Source organism: Brachycentrus maculatus, unplaced genomic scaffold (genome assembly GCF_059751285.1).
Source record: "Brachycentrus maculatus isolate JH-2025_06_01 unplaced genomic scaffold, ASM5975128v1 h1tg000518l, whole genome shotgun sequence".
Taxonomy (NCBI): domain Eukaryota; kingdom Metazoa; phylum Arthropoda; class Insecta; order Trichoptera; family Brachycentridae; genus Brachycentrus; species Brachycentrus maculatus.
The window spans coordinates 575,321-591,424 of NW_028281264.1; the positions used below are offsets into that span (position 1 = coordinate 575,321).

The window sequence follows — 16,104 nt, forward strand, 5'->3', positions numbered from 1 at the left end:
GGCAACCAGTTAAACTGAAAAGTTGGACGAACTAGCATAATAAACTTACGTATTAAAATAAGCATATAAACCTAAACAACTGACTATTTGATACACATATTTTGTTATAAAGGAATGAAACATTTGCTTAAATATTTTAGAATTCAAAGTACAGTCTTGGATATTTTTCTACACCCAAATTCGGACCATTTGATCCCAGGAACAGGTAGCGAGCGCCATTCCATTCCCTGAGACGGAGAGAGATGTAATTCGATTCTCATGGCCGGAAAGTGTTCCTGGAGGAAGAGAAAATATGTTCAGTGAAACCTCTATCTATCGTTTTTAAAGGGACCTATTAAAATAAACTATGAATGCGGGATTAAGAGGTCAATACGCAAATAGATACGACCGAGTAAAGATACCGTCCTCCCAATCTGCATAACCATTCGTAGGCTTAAATTCTAAGAAGAATACATGTTTCAGATGCAAATGTATTTATTTAAAAAAAATTCAAACGTGAATAGAATTTTGAAAAATTCTTTTGTTTTTTAACTGTTTTATTTTCGTAAGTCAATAGTATATTTTCGGCTTTGCAAAAAGTATTTATTCAGCATCGGTTATTGAATGTGCGTTTTAGAAAGTTTTCTTTCAAAGAGTGTACACGCTTCTGGAAATGCAGGTACAGGCAGCGGCTCCTTTTCATAAATATCGACCTCTCCTGCTATCGGTTACACAAGCTTTCGATAGTTTCTATCCCATACGTTGCCGTTGAATGTAAGAAAATTGGAAATAATGTTAAAAAAAACTGACAAAATGTATCAAATATGCAGCTTAATTAGAACGATAAATGCGGTAAATGGTGATAGAGAAACGATCGATGCGGTTTAGTTTAGTATGAAATTAAGTCGGGATAGAAGAAATAAATGACACATCCAGGAAAACGATTTTTCGAGGAACGATAGCTGGAGGTTTCACTGTACTTAGAAATCTTATGCGATACATATTATAAGGGTGTGACATACATGTAGACATAGTGACATAAACATACCATTATGCTGATTTTTCAGCGTATCCCAAATGTGGACGTAATTGTCATCTGACCCGCACAAGATGAATCGCCCACTCAGCGACAGACCTATATAAAATAAATTAAATTGCTCAAATCTTCGTTCATAGTCAAAATATTGAAGACTGATGAATAGGAAATTTGTGTACCGCAGCTGGTAAAGCCACAAGTGTTACTAGGGCTCTTGAAGTGAGCCAATTGCTGATCACTCCGAATATCAAACAGACGCGCTGATTTGTCTTCTGACCCTGTAGCAAAAGCCTGGCCATTCGGATGGAACTAAAAAACATGTTATAATGTGGATAAAATAATACAAAAACGTTTTTCTTTTCTTACATACATTTTTTTTCTTCTTCATAACGAAACATATTTACTATTTATTTTTTGACATCTCATCAAAGATGAAGAAGAATATGGAAGTCTGGGCATTTACGGGGCTGACGACCGTCATAGGCTAGTTTAGGTGATCATTGTACCCATTATTGACAACCACACTACTCAAATTCTCGGAAGTTCTATATATATGCACAAATTTAGAAACCTTGTTCTTGAATCTCTAGAACTTCACTAGAGACATCTATTGGTGAGATGTAAAGAAGCTTTTTATTGAGCAGAAACTCTTATATTAGTATGTGAGGTCCGAATCCTGGATCATAATCACACACATGAGAAACGCCAGAAAATACCATTTTCATTTTTATTATTTAAGCTTATAATTTGACCAGATAATTCATTTACAACATTTTGAGTGTGTCCAAATACTTGTTCACAAAATCTGGATTATCTCCAATTACAGGAGTCAAAAACATATTTCAATGAGCTAGTTTCCTATTTTTTATGTATATATTTTTATCAATGTTTAAAATACAATATGAATCTTATTTTATGAAATATTTTTATTCGTTTTTTGTTGTTGTTGTGTTAATATTTATTAAGTGTTACCCGCGCAAAATCGCCGACTTGAATAATAAATGTTAAAAAGTTAAAAAAATAACTTGTGCATATAAATATTTGTTCCTTCATTATTAATGTTCATTTCTCATTTTATTGGTAAATAAACTATGGCGCTCCAAATTCTGCCGGATGGGATAGAATAATTTTTAAATATCTTTATTCATAATTAAAAAACATTGTATTTATTGAAATATGAAGAAAAATACAATCTTCATTTTTGTTTTGCGAAATTCGCTTATCGAAAAAGAAAATATTTAATTTAAATTTATACGCTAAAAAATCTCTGTATTATAAATTTATTCGGTATTAAATCTCAGTAATCATACTGTTTTTTATACTTACACTAACACTATTGACATCGGACTCATGACCAAAAAATGTCTGTCTCGGTGATTCTTCTCGAACATCCCATAGTTTGCATGTTCTATCAACAGACCCCGTCACATACGTATTGTGATCTAGAATGCAGGAATATATCTATAAAACATCTATTGAAATACATGAAAAACCGTTAAATTATAAAATTTCTTACCCGGTCCTAGTGAGATTGAAACAACGTCTCCGTTATGTGCTTCAAAATCTGATGTTCGTTTTCCAACTTCCAAGTCCCAAATACAACTAAAAAATTATTTTAAATAAATTAAATAATCACATATTATATTACAGTAAAAATAAACTATTTTGTAGGATTTTTTCAACACTGTTAAATATAATGTCCTAGCACAATGGTCGGCAAACGTATCGTAGTCATACAGGAGAAAGTGACCAAGTGCATTTTTTACAAAAACGTGATCATTGACTATATGATATCTTACTAGCTTAATATTGCCCTGAAAAAATCCCAAAGGATTTTAAACTTATAAGTGTAATATATTGATTTGGAAAAATAACTAACTGCATTGATGTTTATTTTCTTGGCAAACAAAAGTGACTTAAATGGCCCTCCTGAACATTTTACGTTTTGTCAGTTGGTCACTTTCTCCTGTACGACTACGATATTAGCCAAGGAGTCAAATAAGCACATAACAACGATGAAAATTATTTTTAAGAGCCAAACCTGTTCATTTCAATTTTAGACCTTTTTTGTTTTGTTAAAAATTAGCCGTTTTCACTTAACTTACGTGGATTATTTTTTTAAAATGACTTTTTGTTAAAAAAGGCTCTACTTGTATAAGCTTGTCTGCAGGTAGGATAGTAAGGATGAGGAACGTAAATGTGAAAAATACATAAAAAACACCCAGACCAATTAAAAATAAATATTTTTAAAATTTATTTTGCAATTGGTAGGATTCGAGCCCGCGACGCCAGTTTCGCAGCCGAGGGTCTACCCAACTAAGCTACGGCGCCTTCCAAGCAATTTAATTATTTTTGAAGAGTTGGTGATGGATTTGAAAAGATAAATTCAAATTTAGTAAACAATTGAATAAATGATTACATTTTCATATCACCAGATCCTGTGATGATTTTCTTATCGTCCAGGAAGCGACAGGAACTCAGAAATCCCTCGTAACCCGCCAGTTCTCGCACAATTTTGGCCGCACCAGTCGAATCACGGTTGTTCACGTCATAAACCGTACACATATTGTCCATTCCCCCGCATGCTATAAGTAATGTTTTTAAATATATTAAACATGAAAATTACAAGAATTTAAATGTTTTTCATTTAATTAAGGTCGTAAGTTATGAATAAAAAAAACTTTTCCCCCGATATACCATCGAGTGTTTTTACGACATATCGCTCACTCCTTTCAAGGACGTCATAAATAAAAAATCGTCAATTTTCAGTTGTGCCTGTTTTCGGAATGCCCAGAAAATGTACTATATCCCAGGAAAAGAGGCATATTTTCAACTTAATATTTACCCGCCACAGGGCAGAAAATGTTGTTTTTGCATTTTGAAGAAAAGGTATTGATTAATATTTTTTTTTAATTTATTAAATATTTTTCAAATGGAAAAAAAAACCCAGGTTTTACCTTAAAAGATCTGTTGCACAGTAAAAAGTTCAATAAATGGCTTGATGTTTATTTTTAATACATTGTGTTATATTTTTAAACTTTAAATACGTTCTCCTGAAAAATCAAGATTTTTGATTTATGACATTCTTGAAAGGAGTGAGCGATATGTGGAAAGAGTATTTAGGTATATGAACCAAGTGTGGACATGGTGAAGGCTAGACATGTCGCGAAATGCATGGGGCAGTCAAAGCAAATAAGACATTGCTGGAATCGTGGATTAGTAAGAAAAAATATAATTTTATACATAAGTTAGGTTAGCTAGTTGCTCTTGTGCAATGGTACGTTAATTTTAATTTAATAATATAAATAAATAATTAAAACTTCTTGTTTTTTGCTTATTGTTCGGTATTTATTTGGAAAAGACCTGGTAATCCTGTTTGTATCCCATCAAATATATTCCATTTCTTTATCGAAGAATCTGGAATGTAAGACTGATCACCATGCCTTCATGTGATTGATGATACGGTTAGTGCCGAGGATCGATATATCGAAACAATACAAATTTAACAAATTGTTAGTGGAAATTAAAAAAGTATTTTTTTTGCAAAATTGTTTTCGTCCTTACAAAGTCCACGAAGTTTAAAATGGACCATTTTTACAAAAAAATAAATCATCAAATTTAGTTTTCATTTAAGAAAAAATCTCGGCATAAAAACGATTAAGTTGACAGTGCAAAGATTAAACTAGGAGCTGATAGATGTAAAAAAAGTTGTGTACAATTTATATGAAGCCTATTTTCACGGGCGTTAAAAGAACATCGCGAGAATTAGACGGCAAATCTGTCCGCGAGTGCGAGTGAGATAGAAAGCATGCCAGTCATTCACATTGGAAAATCGATCAAGTTTTCAAGGACACGATGAAGCAGTATATTGACACTTTACGGGGCTAAAGAGTTTAAAAGAGGAATACGCACGATTTTTTTCACATTTTTGTTCACGTATTTGTGTCATTTACGACTACATATACCAGGGGCGTGCATTCCATATAGGCAGAAAAGCAGTTCTTATCCTAACTTACCCGCTTGACATATAAAAACGCCACCAGTTCCATCTTTACCTTACTAAGTAGTACCTAGCGTACCTAACTACCTACCCTAATTAATTCTCTGTGTACGCCACAGTAATACATGTATAAAATGTATGTAATAAAATGATTTAAAAAAAGATTCAATGAGAATATCAACATATTTTAAGAAATACATATTTATAATTTGGTTTTTTAAAGGTTTATCATTAAAACATTTAGACAATTCAATTAATTTATTCGTTTTTTTCAAAATTCGTTTTTTTTAAAGAAATCTATATTTTATTTTATTATTATCCGTCGTGGGATAAAATCTGTGTGATGATGGGTTTGCCTCTATCATGGCCTGTCTCCACCCGGGTCTATCCTCCGCTCGTCTCTTCAACTCGGCGTACCCGCTGTAGCACATGTCGGAGATAGTACTTCGTTGTTCCCTTTATGTTCTGACCAATGAATCTCCAACATGCGCCTGTAGCACCACATTTTAAACGCCATACGATAGTTATAAGTACTCCAGACTAGAGTTTTAATTGAGGTTTTTCTTGTTGTAAAAGTTATATTAAGTATTAGAATATATTTTTTAGATTTCCTATTTGATTTTTATTATTATAATTTTCTTATTCTCTATTGTTAACAAGAGTACAAATTACTTTAAAAACATCGCCGTGCATTAGTGATTAATATTTGAAAATAAGTTTTTAAATGAGTATTTTTTTTGTAAATTTGAGGTTTGGGATATGTTTACAATTCTAGTCGCTTAAATTGCGAATTGACGAGGTTTTACAGTATTTAGTATAACTAATATTTATCTTTCATATATCTTTGGTATTTTCATTTTAAATTTATTGAAAAAGCTATTTTTTAAATCATTTGAACTCTCGATTAGTTTTTATAATTTGTGGACTGACTCCTTTCTGCATAACTTCCAGTCAATGTTTATAATATAATATTAGCATTAGTCTTGTAATCAATTGAAATATCCATATTTCAAATGCTTTTACAAAATATGCGTATTATCATCGTACTTTTCAATTATTTTTTTGATAAAATTACCTATTATTCCATTTCTCTACATTTCACTAATGTTTTATTTTCTTACCTACGAAGTTTCCAGATGTAGCGAAGGCAACACTCATGACCCAAGAGGATCTCAGGGGAATCACCTGTACCTTGTTACCAGTCCAGGTATCCCAAATAATAAGTTTTCCATCCAGGGATCCCGTCACGCAGTGTCTGAAAAACGAATAGCGGGTCGGCAATGTAGGCAGGAAGGACTGAATAATTAAATGAACAAAATACACGGTAAACAGTGCCATCGCAATACAGAATATCGCAAATAAACTTTTCACCAATACGCGGCTCAATGTTTCATGATAATAATTCTACCCCACCTGATACATAGTTGCTAATATTATTATCTATTCGACGAAAATGGCTTACTTTTATCATGTGGTATATAACTAACTAACCATCACGACACTTCGCTGCAGGAGTAGGCAGGAAGAATAGAACGCCTCATTCAAACACGCTAATTATTGCGCCTCCTGACCTGACTTTTGATAATATTATATGGTAGTTTTTACTTTACGACACAACAAATCGTTAAATACAATATTACAGCCGCTGTCAAGAAACACGCTGTCCGCCAAGAGCAATGTTTAGTATTGTATGTGTTGCTATAACGTTTAACAGATGGCGCTCACATTGCGGTATTTTTTGTAACATATTTTTTACCTGCCACAGGTAAAAATACCTATCGCAGATAAATACTTGTATGAGGTTATGAGAATATGGAAGTCTGGGGTTACCGTCAACGATTAGTTAAGTGATATTTCTATGTATACATTGTGTAACATTCACCATTCAAACCAAGATTGACAACCACGTTACTCGATTTTCGGAAAGTTGTATACCCTGAGCTTTTGTATTTGATTGATCATAAAAATGCGTGTAAATTATACAATAAAACTTCCTATGCTCCTAATGTTTAAGTTTTCCTGATTTTAGCTTTTTCCTCTATGTCAACTACATCAAGAAAATCTATTTTTTTGTTTCCATAAATAATTTACTAATTTCGACAAATTTAAGCATATAAAAAATACAATACACATGGAATAATATCGCACGAAAGGAAATGAATGTATCTAAAATTTAAATCGTCGCATCCATGGAAAAATTCAAGGTGCATAATATGTCATAATTTTTTTTCTTTGTTTCCAAATTTATCTTAAAATAAAGCAATAATTAAAACGCCAATAATTTAATTATTTCATTATTTTTATGATCATTTCAGCAATATGAAAAACTTACACCTTCCAGGATAAGAAAAATAATAATAATAAATAATCAATAAGTATGGCTAATTTATACAGCTCCGTTTTCGTGTAAAATCGCCTCAAGGGCGCTTTTTAATTTACATTAATTCTAAGTTTTGCAGTTTGGCCTATTCATAGGAATACAAATTTTCTGCCACAATTATTCGGGGATTTAATGTGGATATTGACTAAACGAATGAAAATCCACATTTTTTAAATACATATAAGAAAATATACAGACAACAATCACGCATATAAAAACAATAGCGTATAAATCCCAAAAATGATTAATACGAAAAATCACAAACTGCAACATTTTGCAATAATAGAAATTCACAAAAATAAAAATAATAATTATCCCATCATTATCAATATTACAATGACTTAAGCTTCCCCCCCTATTGTCCATGTTCCCACTGATAAAACACAAAAAATAAGACACATCTCCTACTTTATTCTTATTTCACATACGGTTTTTGAAATGATACGAAATGCATGGAAACACGTGTAACAATAGATATTCAGAAATGGTTGCATTAACCAAGTAAAATTATTATCCGCATATATAGATATAACCACAAGGTGACTGCCATCATAACAATACATCCCTATATTTTTATATTTCTCTCCAATCTTTTTAGTTGTTCCGGGATCGTATCTAGTTTGGACAGCCCTGATTTAAAATGTGAAAACCGCCAGATGTTCTAAAGAAAATGGCAAAATGGGGGTAGGCATGAATTCGTAATGTATTAATTATTGTTATTAAAAGCTTCGACTTATTTGTTTGTTGTTTAATTTGAAATAGTATTTGATAGTTACCTGGAGTCCCCGCTGAAATGCACGGAATTAACCTTGTTAATATGCCCTTTCAGTAGCTTCTTTGTCTGCAGTCTCACTTTAGGTGCATCAGCCATATCACTGCACTTTTCCTGCAAGTTAGCGTCGTCATTCTTCTTCTGGTCTCCCTGAAAAATGATTCATAATTCTTGAATTATACGCAGGTACATTCATACACGCCTCCGAAGCAATTGATCATTCTCATGATGTGTTATTATTGACCAATAAATTAACACGAAAAATCACAAGACTATCGGCAACATTCTTATTGTAATCTATAGAGAAGTAAGGGAGATATGAAGGTGTAAACTTTAGATATTTTAATAAAACGAAAAGCGGACACCGCTATACGTCATCAAATTTTACGTCATCGGGTGTGTTATGGGGCGTATCCCTTTATGTATCTGCTTTATAGAGCTGTATAATACTAGTGTGGATTCGTTTCCGTGACGTCATTCGTTACCAACTTACGAAAATAACGTTTTTATGAAAGCAAATTTTGCAAAAGAAAATGATGAATGAAAATATTGATTATATCGGCTGTTATAAACACAAAACGAGTCTTACACATAGGTTAAGCATGTTAAAATAGATATTCTTCCCGAGTCATAATACCTCATTGTTCTGAATCCTTATCATTAATCGACCCAGTATTCGATATATCACAACTTAATTTTCTTAAACCCAGGAAACATTTGGCGTAATTATTTTTTCTCTTTTCTTAAAACACCGTTTTTGTATAGGAAAAATAAGTTATAATGTATTTTTTTTAGTTCACTTAGAAGAAAATTAAATAGTGAAGTAAATAAAGTCTGTAGATCAAATAATTAAGCTGTTTATTATTTTAGTTATGACGCCCGCCAATTTAGAAAAATTATAGAAATAAAATCTGTAGAAAACGCGTCGCAAAGTTTTCAATAATAAGGCGATCGCGACCGCTCGTATATCAGTCTCGACGCTCGTCTGATTTTGGCTTTAAACTAACTAACTAACTAACTAACCATCACGCCGCTTCCTCGCAGGGGTAGGCAGAGAGAATCGAACGCCATTCCACTCTGTCTTTGCAAAAAAACATTCTTTGCCTCTTCTACATTCATGCATCTCCTCATACATACCTGACGATTATTACGACTCCTGACCCGGCCGCTTTCAAGTATTTGACATACCTGATTGTGCCAAGTTTTCCTCGGTTCTACAACTACATTCGCTTCATAAATTTGTTTAACCGTTCTTTCTTCACTCATACGCTCCACATGTCCAAACCATCTCAACACACCTTTCTTAATTTTATCGATAATGCTTATCTCAGCTTTACATTCTTTCCTTATTTCATCATTCGAACATCTATCAAACATCGTTTTGCCACACATTCGTCTGAGGGATCGCATTTCGACTGCATTCAGTCTGCTTTCATCCTTCTTTTACCAACTCCATGCTTCGCTTCCATACATAAGGGTTGGAACCAGAACTCCATTGTGTACTGCCAGTTTAGCTTCCGCTGATAGATTTTTATTTGCTAAAACTGATTTTAGTGCACCATTCACTCTGTTCCCAGCATTCACTCTCCTTTCTATGTCTTTATCAATCTTTCCATCCCTAGAACACATACTACCCAAATATATGAAATCATCTACCTGTTCCAAAATCTCCCCATTTACCAATATTTATATTCTTGGAAATATTTAGATAGGCCTATGTCACTTTTTTAACAGATCCTTAGATAGTTTATCTATCGATTAAATTAATACTAATTACAAGAAAATGTCATTCTGATTCAGGACAACCCATTAAAAAAATAACAATATGTACTCGTGTATTAAAGAAAACACTTTGTTTTTTACCACTTGAGTAAAAAACGAAGTGTTTTCTTTAATTATTGTAACATGTCTTACCACAAAGTTAATGCCGAAACAATAAATAAAATACTCGTGTATTATTTGCGATAGTATCTTATACAATTCCTAATAAATAAATGTACAGATTGGACTAAATTTAAAAATTGATAATATCTCGGAGAATAAACTTTTTATGACGTCAGTAAAATTGTTTTGGATGAAAGAACGAACTTTGTTTGTGTCATAAAATTACTAACAGCATAACATGATTAGTTGACCTTTTTAATATTCGAGAAACCATTTTCACGTAATCATACGGTATTACATGCCCTTAGGATGTAACAACTTCAACTTTATTATTTGAAGTATATGTCGCTCACTCCTTTCAACAACGTCATATATAAAAAAAAACTGATTTTTCAGGAGATTGTTTTTAAAGTTTAAAAATATAGTTAAATGTATTAAAAATAAATATCATGCCTCTTACTGAACTTTTTACTGTGTAACAGATCTTTTTAGGTAAAACCTGTTTTTTTTCTCCATTTGAAAAATATTTATTTTATTATATTTAAAAAATAATCAAACAATACCTTTTCTTCAAAATGCAAAAACAACACTTTCTGCCCTGTACCGGGTAAATATTAAGTTAAAAATATGCCCTTTTGCTGGGATACAGTACATTTTCTGGGCATTCCGAAAACATGCATAACTGAAAATTGACGATTTTTGATACATGACGTCGTTTAAAGGAGTGAGCGATGTGTTTATATATATATATATATATATATATATATATATATATATATATATATATATATATATATATATATATATATATATATATATATATATATATACATATATATATATATATATATATATATATACATATATATATATATATATATAAATATATATATATACATATATATATATATATATATATATATATATATATATATATATATATATAAATATATATATATATATATATATGTATATATATATATATATAAATATATATATATATATATATATATATATATATATATATATATATATATATATATATATATATATATATATATATATATATATATATTTATATATATATATATATATATATATATATATATATATATATATATATATATATATATATATATATACATATAAATATATATATTTTTTTTGATGTAATATATTAATTAAAAATTGGTTAGCCGCGAAATATTTCCGATGTTCAACCCTCTTGAGGGGATTTTACTAATTAATCCTGAAGCATTAAAAGTATACAGTATCAAATGACGTCAATCGTTCGTTAATATGTGTAACAGTCTTACTTTATATCAGGTGGACCTGGAATTGAACCATTATTTTGTACTGTCGTATTAGAATTTATCAAAAAAAACTCTTGATAAAATCACAATACACTTGCCATCATTATTCATAACCTTTTCCAATCTATTTTATAAATTTTCAATGCTCTCTTATAAAAATTGAGTGATTTTGAATTGAAATATCGGAGAAAGCACCACATTTTTTAAAATTTTGTCTTTCAGGGAGTGTTCTATAGACGGAAATAGACGATAGTCAAATGGAGTACGATTTGGTGAATTAATCAAGATCCGGAAACGAGGTGTAACCTTCCACATTAGGACTTCACGGGTCCAAAGGAAACATTTCACGGGTCATTTTTGCTAAGTGAATATTGTCTTGATTCAGTAAACTAAATGTAGGTATTTTTATTTCAACTTCTGGTCGAGTCTCTGAAATTATCGATAATAAACCTCTAAATTATAGTTTTACCCATTTTAAATAAAATAAATAATTCTCAAAGCCTCCACTTTATAAAAGCTTGTCTGCAGGTAGGATTGAATAATGTTGCAGGTAATAGAGATAGGAAGGTAAATGAGAAAAATACATCACAAAAACCCAGACCAACTGAACGTTAATCTTTCTTTAATTTCTTCAGTAATCGACGGAAATCGAGCCTGCGACGCCAGTTTCATAGTCAAGCGTTTACCCTAACTACGCCACGGCGCACAATGGGGCTAACAGCTTATTTTCATCCAAAAATTAAATAACTTTGAAACCAATAAGAATACTAAAAAATGGAGGAAATATTATTCAATTAATAAGGAATTTACTTAATACTACCCTTTCACGGCGTACACCGGGGTATTTCTAGAAAATTTGGTGGTGGATTCACAAACTTGTATTTATATAGATTGGCAGTGATAGCGATATTGAAAGCTTTTTATTGTAAATTCACAATAAAGCGGAATACAATTTTGTTTTACATTTTTAATAAATTTCGCAAATTAGTTTAAAAATATTGTTTTGCAAGTGAAGGTCTGTCAGGAAGCTGCCCAGATGCCTAGATGCTTCAGTATCAGATCTGGGAATGCGGCGGGACAGATTCTATATTCAATCAATATAAATTTAAAATACATAAAAAAGTAAATTAAAAGGGGAGATATATAATAAATATCTATTTGTCCATAGTTACATTCCATAATATCCATGGTACACAATAACTGCAGTAAACAGTTTTTTCTAGGGATGTAAAGATTAAAAAAGATAGGAAGCAGAGTGAATTTGGGTAGCGCACTGAAATCAGTTATAGGAAATAAAAACCTGTCGGCGAAAGCTAATCTGGCAGTATACAACGGAGTTCTGGTTCCAATAATGTATGAAAATGAAGCATGGAGTTGGCAAAAGAAGGATAAAAGTTGACTAAATGCAATGGAAATGCTCAGTCGAATGTATGGCAAAACGATGTATGATGTTTAAATAGTGACAAGGAAAGAATGCAAGGCTGAAATAAGCATTATCGATAAAATTAAAAAAGTGTGTTGAGACGGTTCGGAATGAATAAAAAAAGAAAGAACATGAAAACAAATTTATAAGGTGAATTTGGTTGGAACTGCAGAGGAAGACCCAGAAAAACTTGGCATAATCATGTTGGTCAATATTTGGGCGTGGTCAGGTCAGGAGTCGGAATAATCGGCGGGTATGTATGAGGAGTTTGAGGAGATGCATTAATGTGGATAAGTGAAGATTGTTTGCAAAAACAGCGGTTTGCCGATTTATTCTCTTTGCATACCTACTCCTGAGCATTAATTTAAAGAACAACAAAAAACATCTATCTAATAAAGAGTTTATTAGTAAATTAATACTACATGATCCATTATAAATCAGCTTAGTGTGACGATAACTAGAATTGTTTACGTATAATTAGGTACCTTAATTTTGTCGATGATATCGGATAGTTCCTTCTTGAGGGCCGTTGTTTCCGCGTCGTCCTTTGGGGGCATTTTCGTGTCTTATTATTGATAGGCGAGTCAACACGCAACAGTTCGCAAGTCAAGAGAGGAACTGGACAAGCTAGAGAACTAATAACGAGCACAATACCTACATAATCCTATTTCCCTAACAAGATTGCTGTCCCCAACATTACTATGGTTTTATTCAATTAAACACTGCAGGTACAAACAACTACTTACTTTAATGCGGAACCATTCTCAGTCCAATTTAATCCAAGTACCTATGCATTTCGATATAAAAATACTTTCATTCAAATGTACTTTAAATCATCTATACAAATAACTAGTAAGAAGTTTTATTTGAGATCAGTTTTTGAATTGACGTTTTGATTAACTTATATTATGCGTACATCCGAATTTTTAATAAATTATTTAATTATTCATTTAACATTTATTTCAAAATAGTAATTTTTAACATAAAACCAAAGACGACGCTTCATAGTCTGTCGAGAATAAGTTATACTTCATACTCAGTTGAATAAAAATCAGAAAACATAAAGAAGATATAAAAATTCTTAAGAAAAAAAATTAAAGCCCATTACATATAAATCTTGAAAAAATAATAAAAAAAGACCATTATACCATTTATTATAAAACATTAAACCATAAGCGTAAGTCCCTTTCCAAGCACAAGAGCTCAGTCTCTTTTTTGGAGAGGCACAGCGAATCTAAATATAAAAGTTTTTCATAAGTATGTATAAATGTTTAAAATGTATTATGTTAAACATAAAAATGTAAATATATTAAATAAATGTAATTTTTATATTTATATATATATATATATATATATATATATATATATATATATATATATATATATATATATATTTATACATATGTGTGTGTGTATATATATTTATATATAAATATATATATATATATATATATATATATATATATATATATATATATATATATATATATATATATATATATATATATATACACACACATTTATATGTATTTACATATATTTAAAAAATACTCGATCAAGAAAGATAATCTTCTCTTTAATATTTTTTTTAATCTCTTCAATAATGTGAACCTCTCCCCTTTTTGGAAAAACAATACCCCCCCCCATTATTACTCAACAGTAACAAAAGACCTTCTTCCTCAATATCCTTATCATTTTAGTACTCCCCAAGTTCCTATTTCAATCTCATCCGGAGATCAGAGCCACCTCTAACCCAATATAAATTTCCACCAAATCCGGGCATCTAAGTGGACAGGTTGGAAAGTCATCTTCACTGATGGATCTCGGTCTCCTCTCGATCTCGGACTCGTTGGCCCACATGGGAGTGGCCTTTTATTGCGAATAAAATAAGTTTCGAAAATTGTTTAAGCTTAACCGGAAAGCATCGATTTTCACAGCAGAAAATATTGCTATCAGAGAGGCTTTAAAATACGCGTTAAAGTCACAGGAAAACAAGTTCCTAATTTGGTCGGATTCTCTGAGTGTCTTACAGAAATTAAAATCTCCTCCGTTCCTATATCTTGAAGATGAATGCCGTCGAGACTCGATTCCACTTATTTCAGGCCGCCTCGTAGAACAAAGAAGTTACTGTTGCCTGGATTCCAAGCCACTGCGGCATCGAAGGAAATGAGAAGGTTTTTTTTTTTTTTTTTTAGATGGGAATTGCATTTATTATTTACCTTGCTTATTATGTACAAGGTTTATAGATCATTTAGTGGATTTTTGTTTCTTCTAGCTAATTAAATATGTTTTATTTGAATCTGTGTTGGGAACAGGAGGGATCATCTAGTGTGGGTCAAATAGGAACTTCTCTGCATTTGCTCATTGCTGGGAGGAAACCACGTAAAACTCCTCAGGAGAAGGCGGGCTGTTGACTGTCATCAGCAGACCTTCCGTTCCACTAGAAGAGGGTTCGGCATTTTGTGTCCTACTTTGGTTTATGTTACCAATGTCCTTCACTATTTTTATCATGTATGATGCAACCTCTTGTGACAGTTCCTTATGAACTATCACGGATTCGATGTTGGATAGATCCTCACCCAGGCTCCTGCAACGCGCCTCCAGCTGTTGTCTTTGAAAGCAGAAGGTGGATTCCCGAAATGAGAAGGTGGATTCCCTGGCAAAGGAGGCCGTCCTAACCGGGGACTCAGAATACATACATGAACTCAATATCGACGACCTCCTCGTTATTAAAAAGAAAAGACTTTTTCACTCATGGCAGGAATATTGGGATACAATTATTGATTTATTTGTTTTTTTTTATTCTGCACATAAACAGAACAACTGAGAATGCTCCAATGATAATAGTAGGTGCAGATTTAAAAGTCAATTAAAAGTAATGTAACAATGTTGTAGAACATAAATCATAATATATACACAAGCTCTGTAACAAAGTAGGCATCTACATCCTACATGAAATAACTAAAAAACAATTCAGTCAGTTTTATTTAAATATTTCCAAATTGCCTTTTGGTTGTCGTCTACATGCTTTGGTTTTTCTATTTGAATCCTAGTGTCATCAGCTGTGTGGTTATATTTTCTTAAACAAGTTTGTACTGATGGAACTGGGTCCCAGGTATCTAATGGGAGACCTATCAAATCAATCGTCATCAAATTAGCTGCATTCTCAATATTAAAGCGATTTATTTTATCTGAATATATAATATTCATTGCGGAAAATTCTCTTTCTTCCTCTGCAGAACTAACTGCAATAGTACTGATTATATTTTTGGCTTTTTGGATAGATCTTGGAATCTCGTGATTATGTTGATTTCTCA

General features: G+C 31.7%; 1 protein-coding gene across 1 annotated transcript; it reads right to left on the minus strand.

The window, feature by feature from the left end:
• Positions 1 to 168: 168 nt before the first annotated feature.
• Positions 169 to 13,344, minus strand: Gbeta76C (guanine nucleotide-binding protein subunit beta-2). The gene is made up of 9 exons (XM_088272730.1): positions 13,273 to 13,344; positions 8,172 to 8,317; positions 6,137 to 6,270; positions 3,435 to 3,600; positions 2,532 to 2,617; positions 2,342 to 2,457; positions 1,195 to 1,324; positions 1,028 to 1,114; positions 169 to 275 (listed from the first exon to the last, which is right to left on the minus strand). Exons 1-9 carry the CDS (start codon positions 13,342 to 13,344, stop codon positions 169 to 171), a joined length of 1,044 nt encoding a protein of 347 aa, XP_088128856.1.
• Positions 13,345 to 16,104: the final 2,760 nt, after the last annotated feature.

Bases quoted from the DNA above. Each gene is read 5' to 3' on its own strand.
- Gbeta76C (XM_088272730.1), bottom strand. From the start codon at position 13,344: ATGCCCCCAAAGGACGACGCGGAAACAACGGCCCTCAAGAAGGAACTA. The intron at 1,325-2,341 runs GTAAGTATAAAA...CATGTTTTTTAG, and splicing joins CCGATGTCAATAGTGTTAGT to TTCCATCCGAATGGCCAGGC. The intron at 276-1,027 runs GTATGTTTATGT...CTCTTCCTCCAG, and splicing joins GCTGAAAAATCAGCATAATG to GAACACTTTCCGGCCATGAG.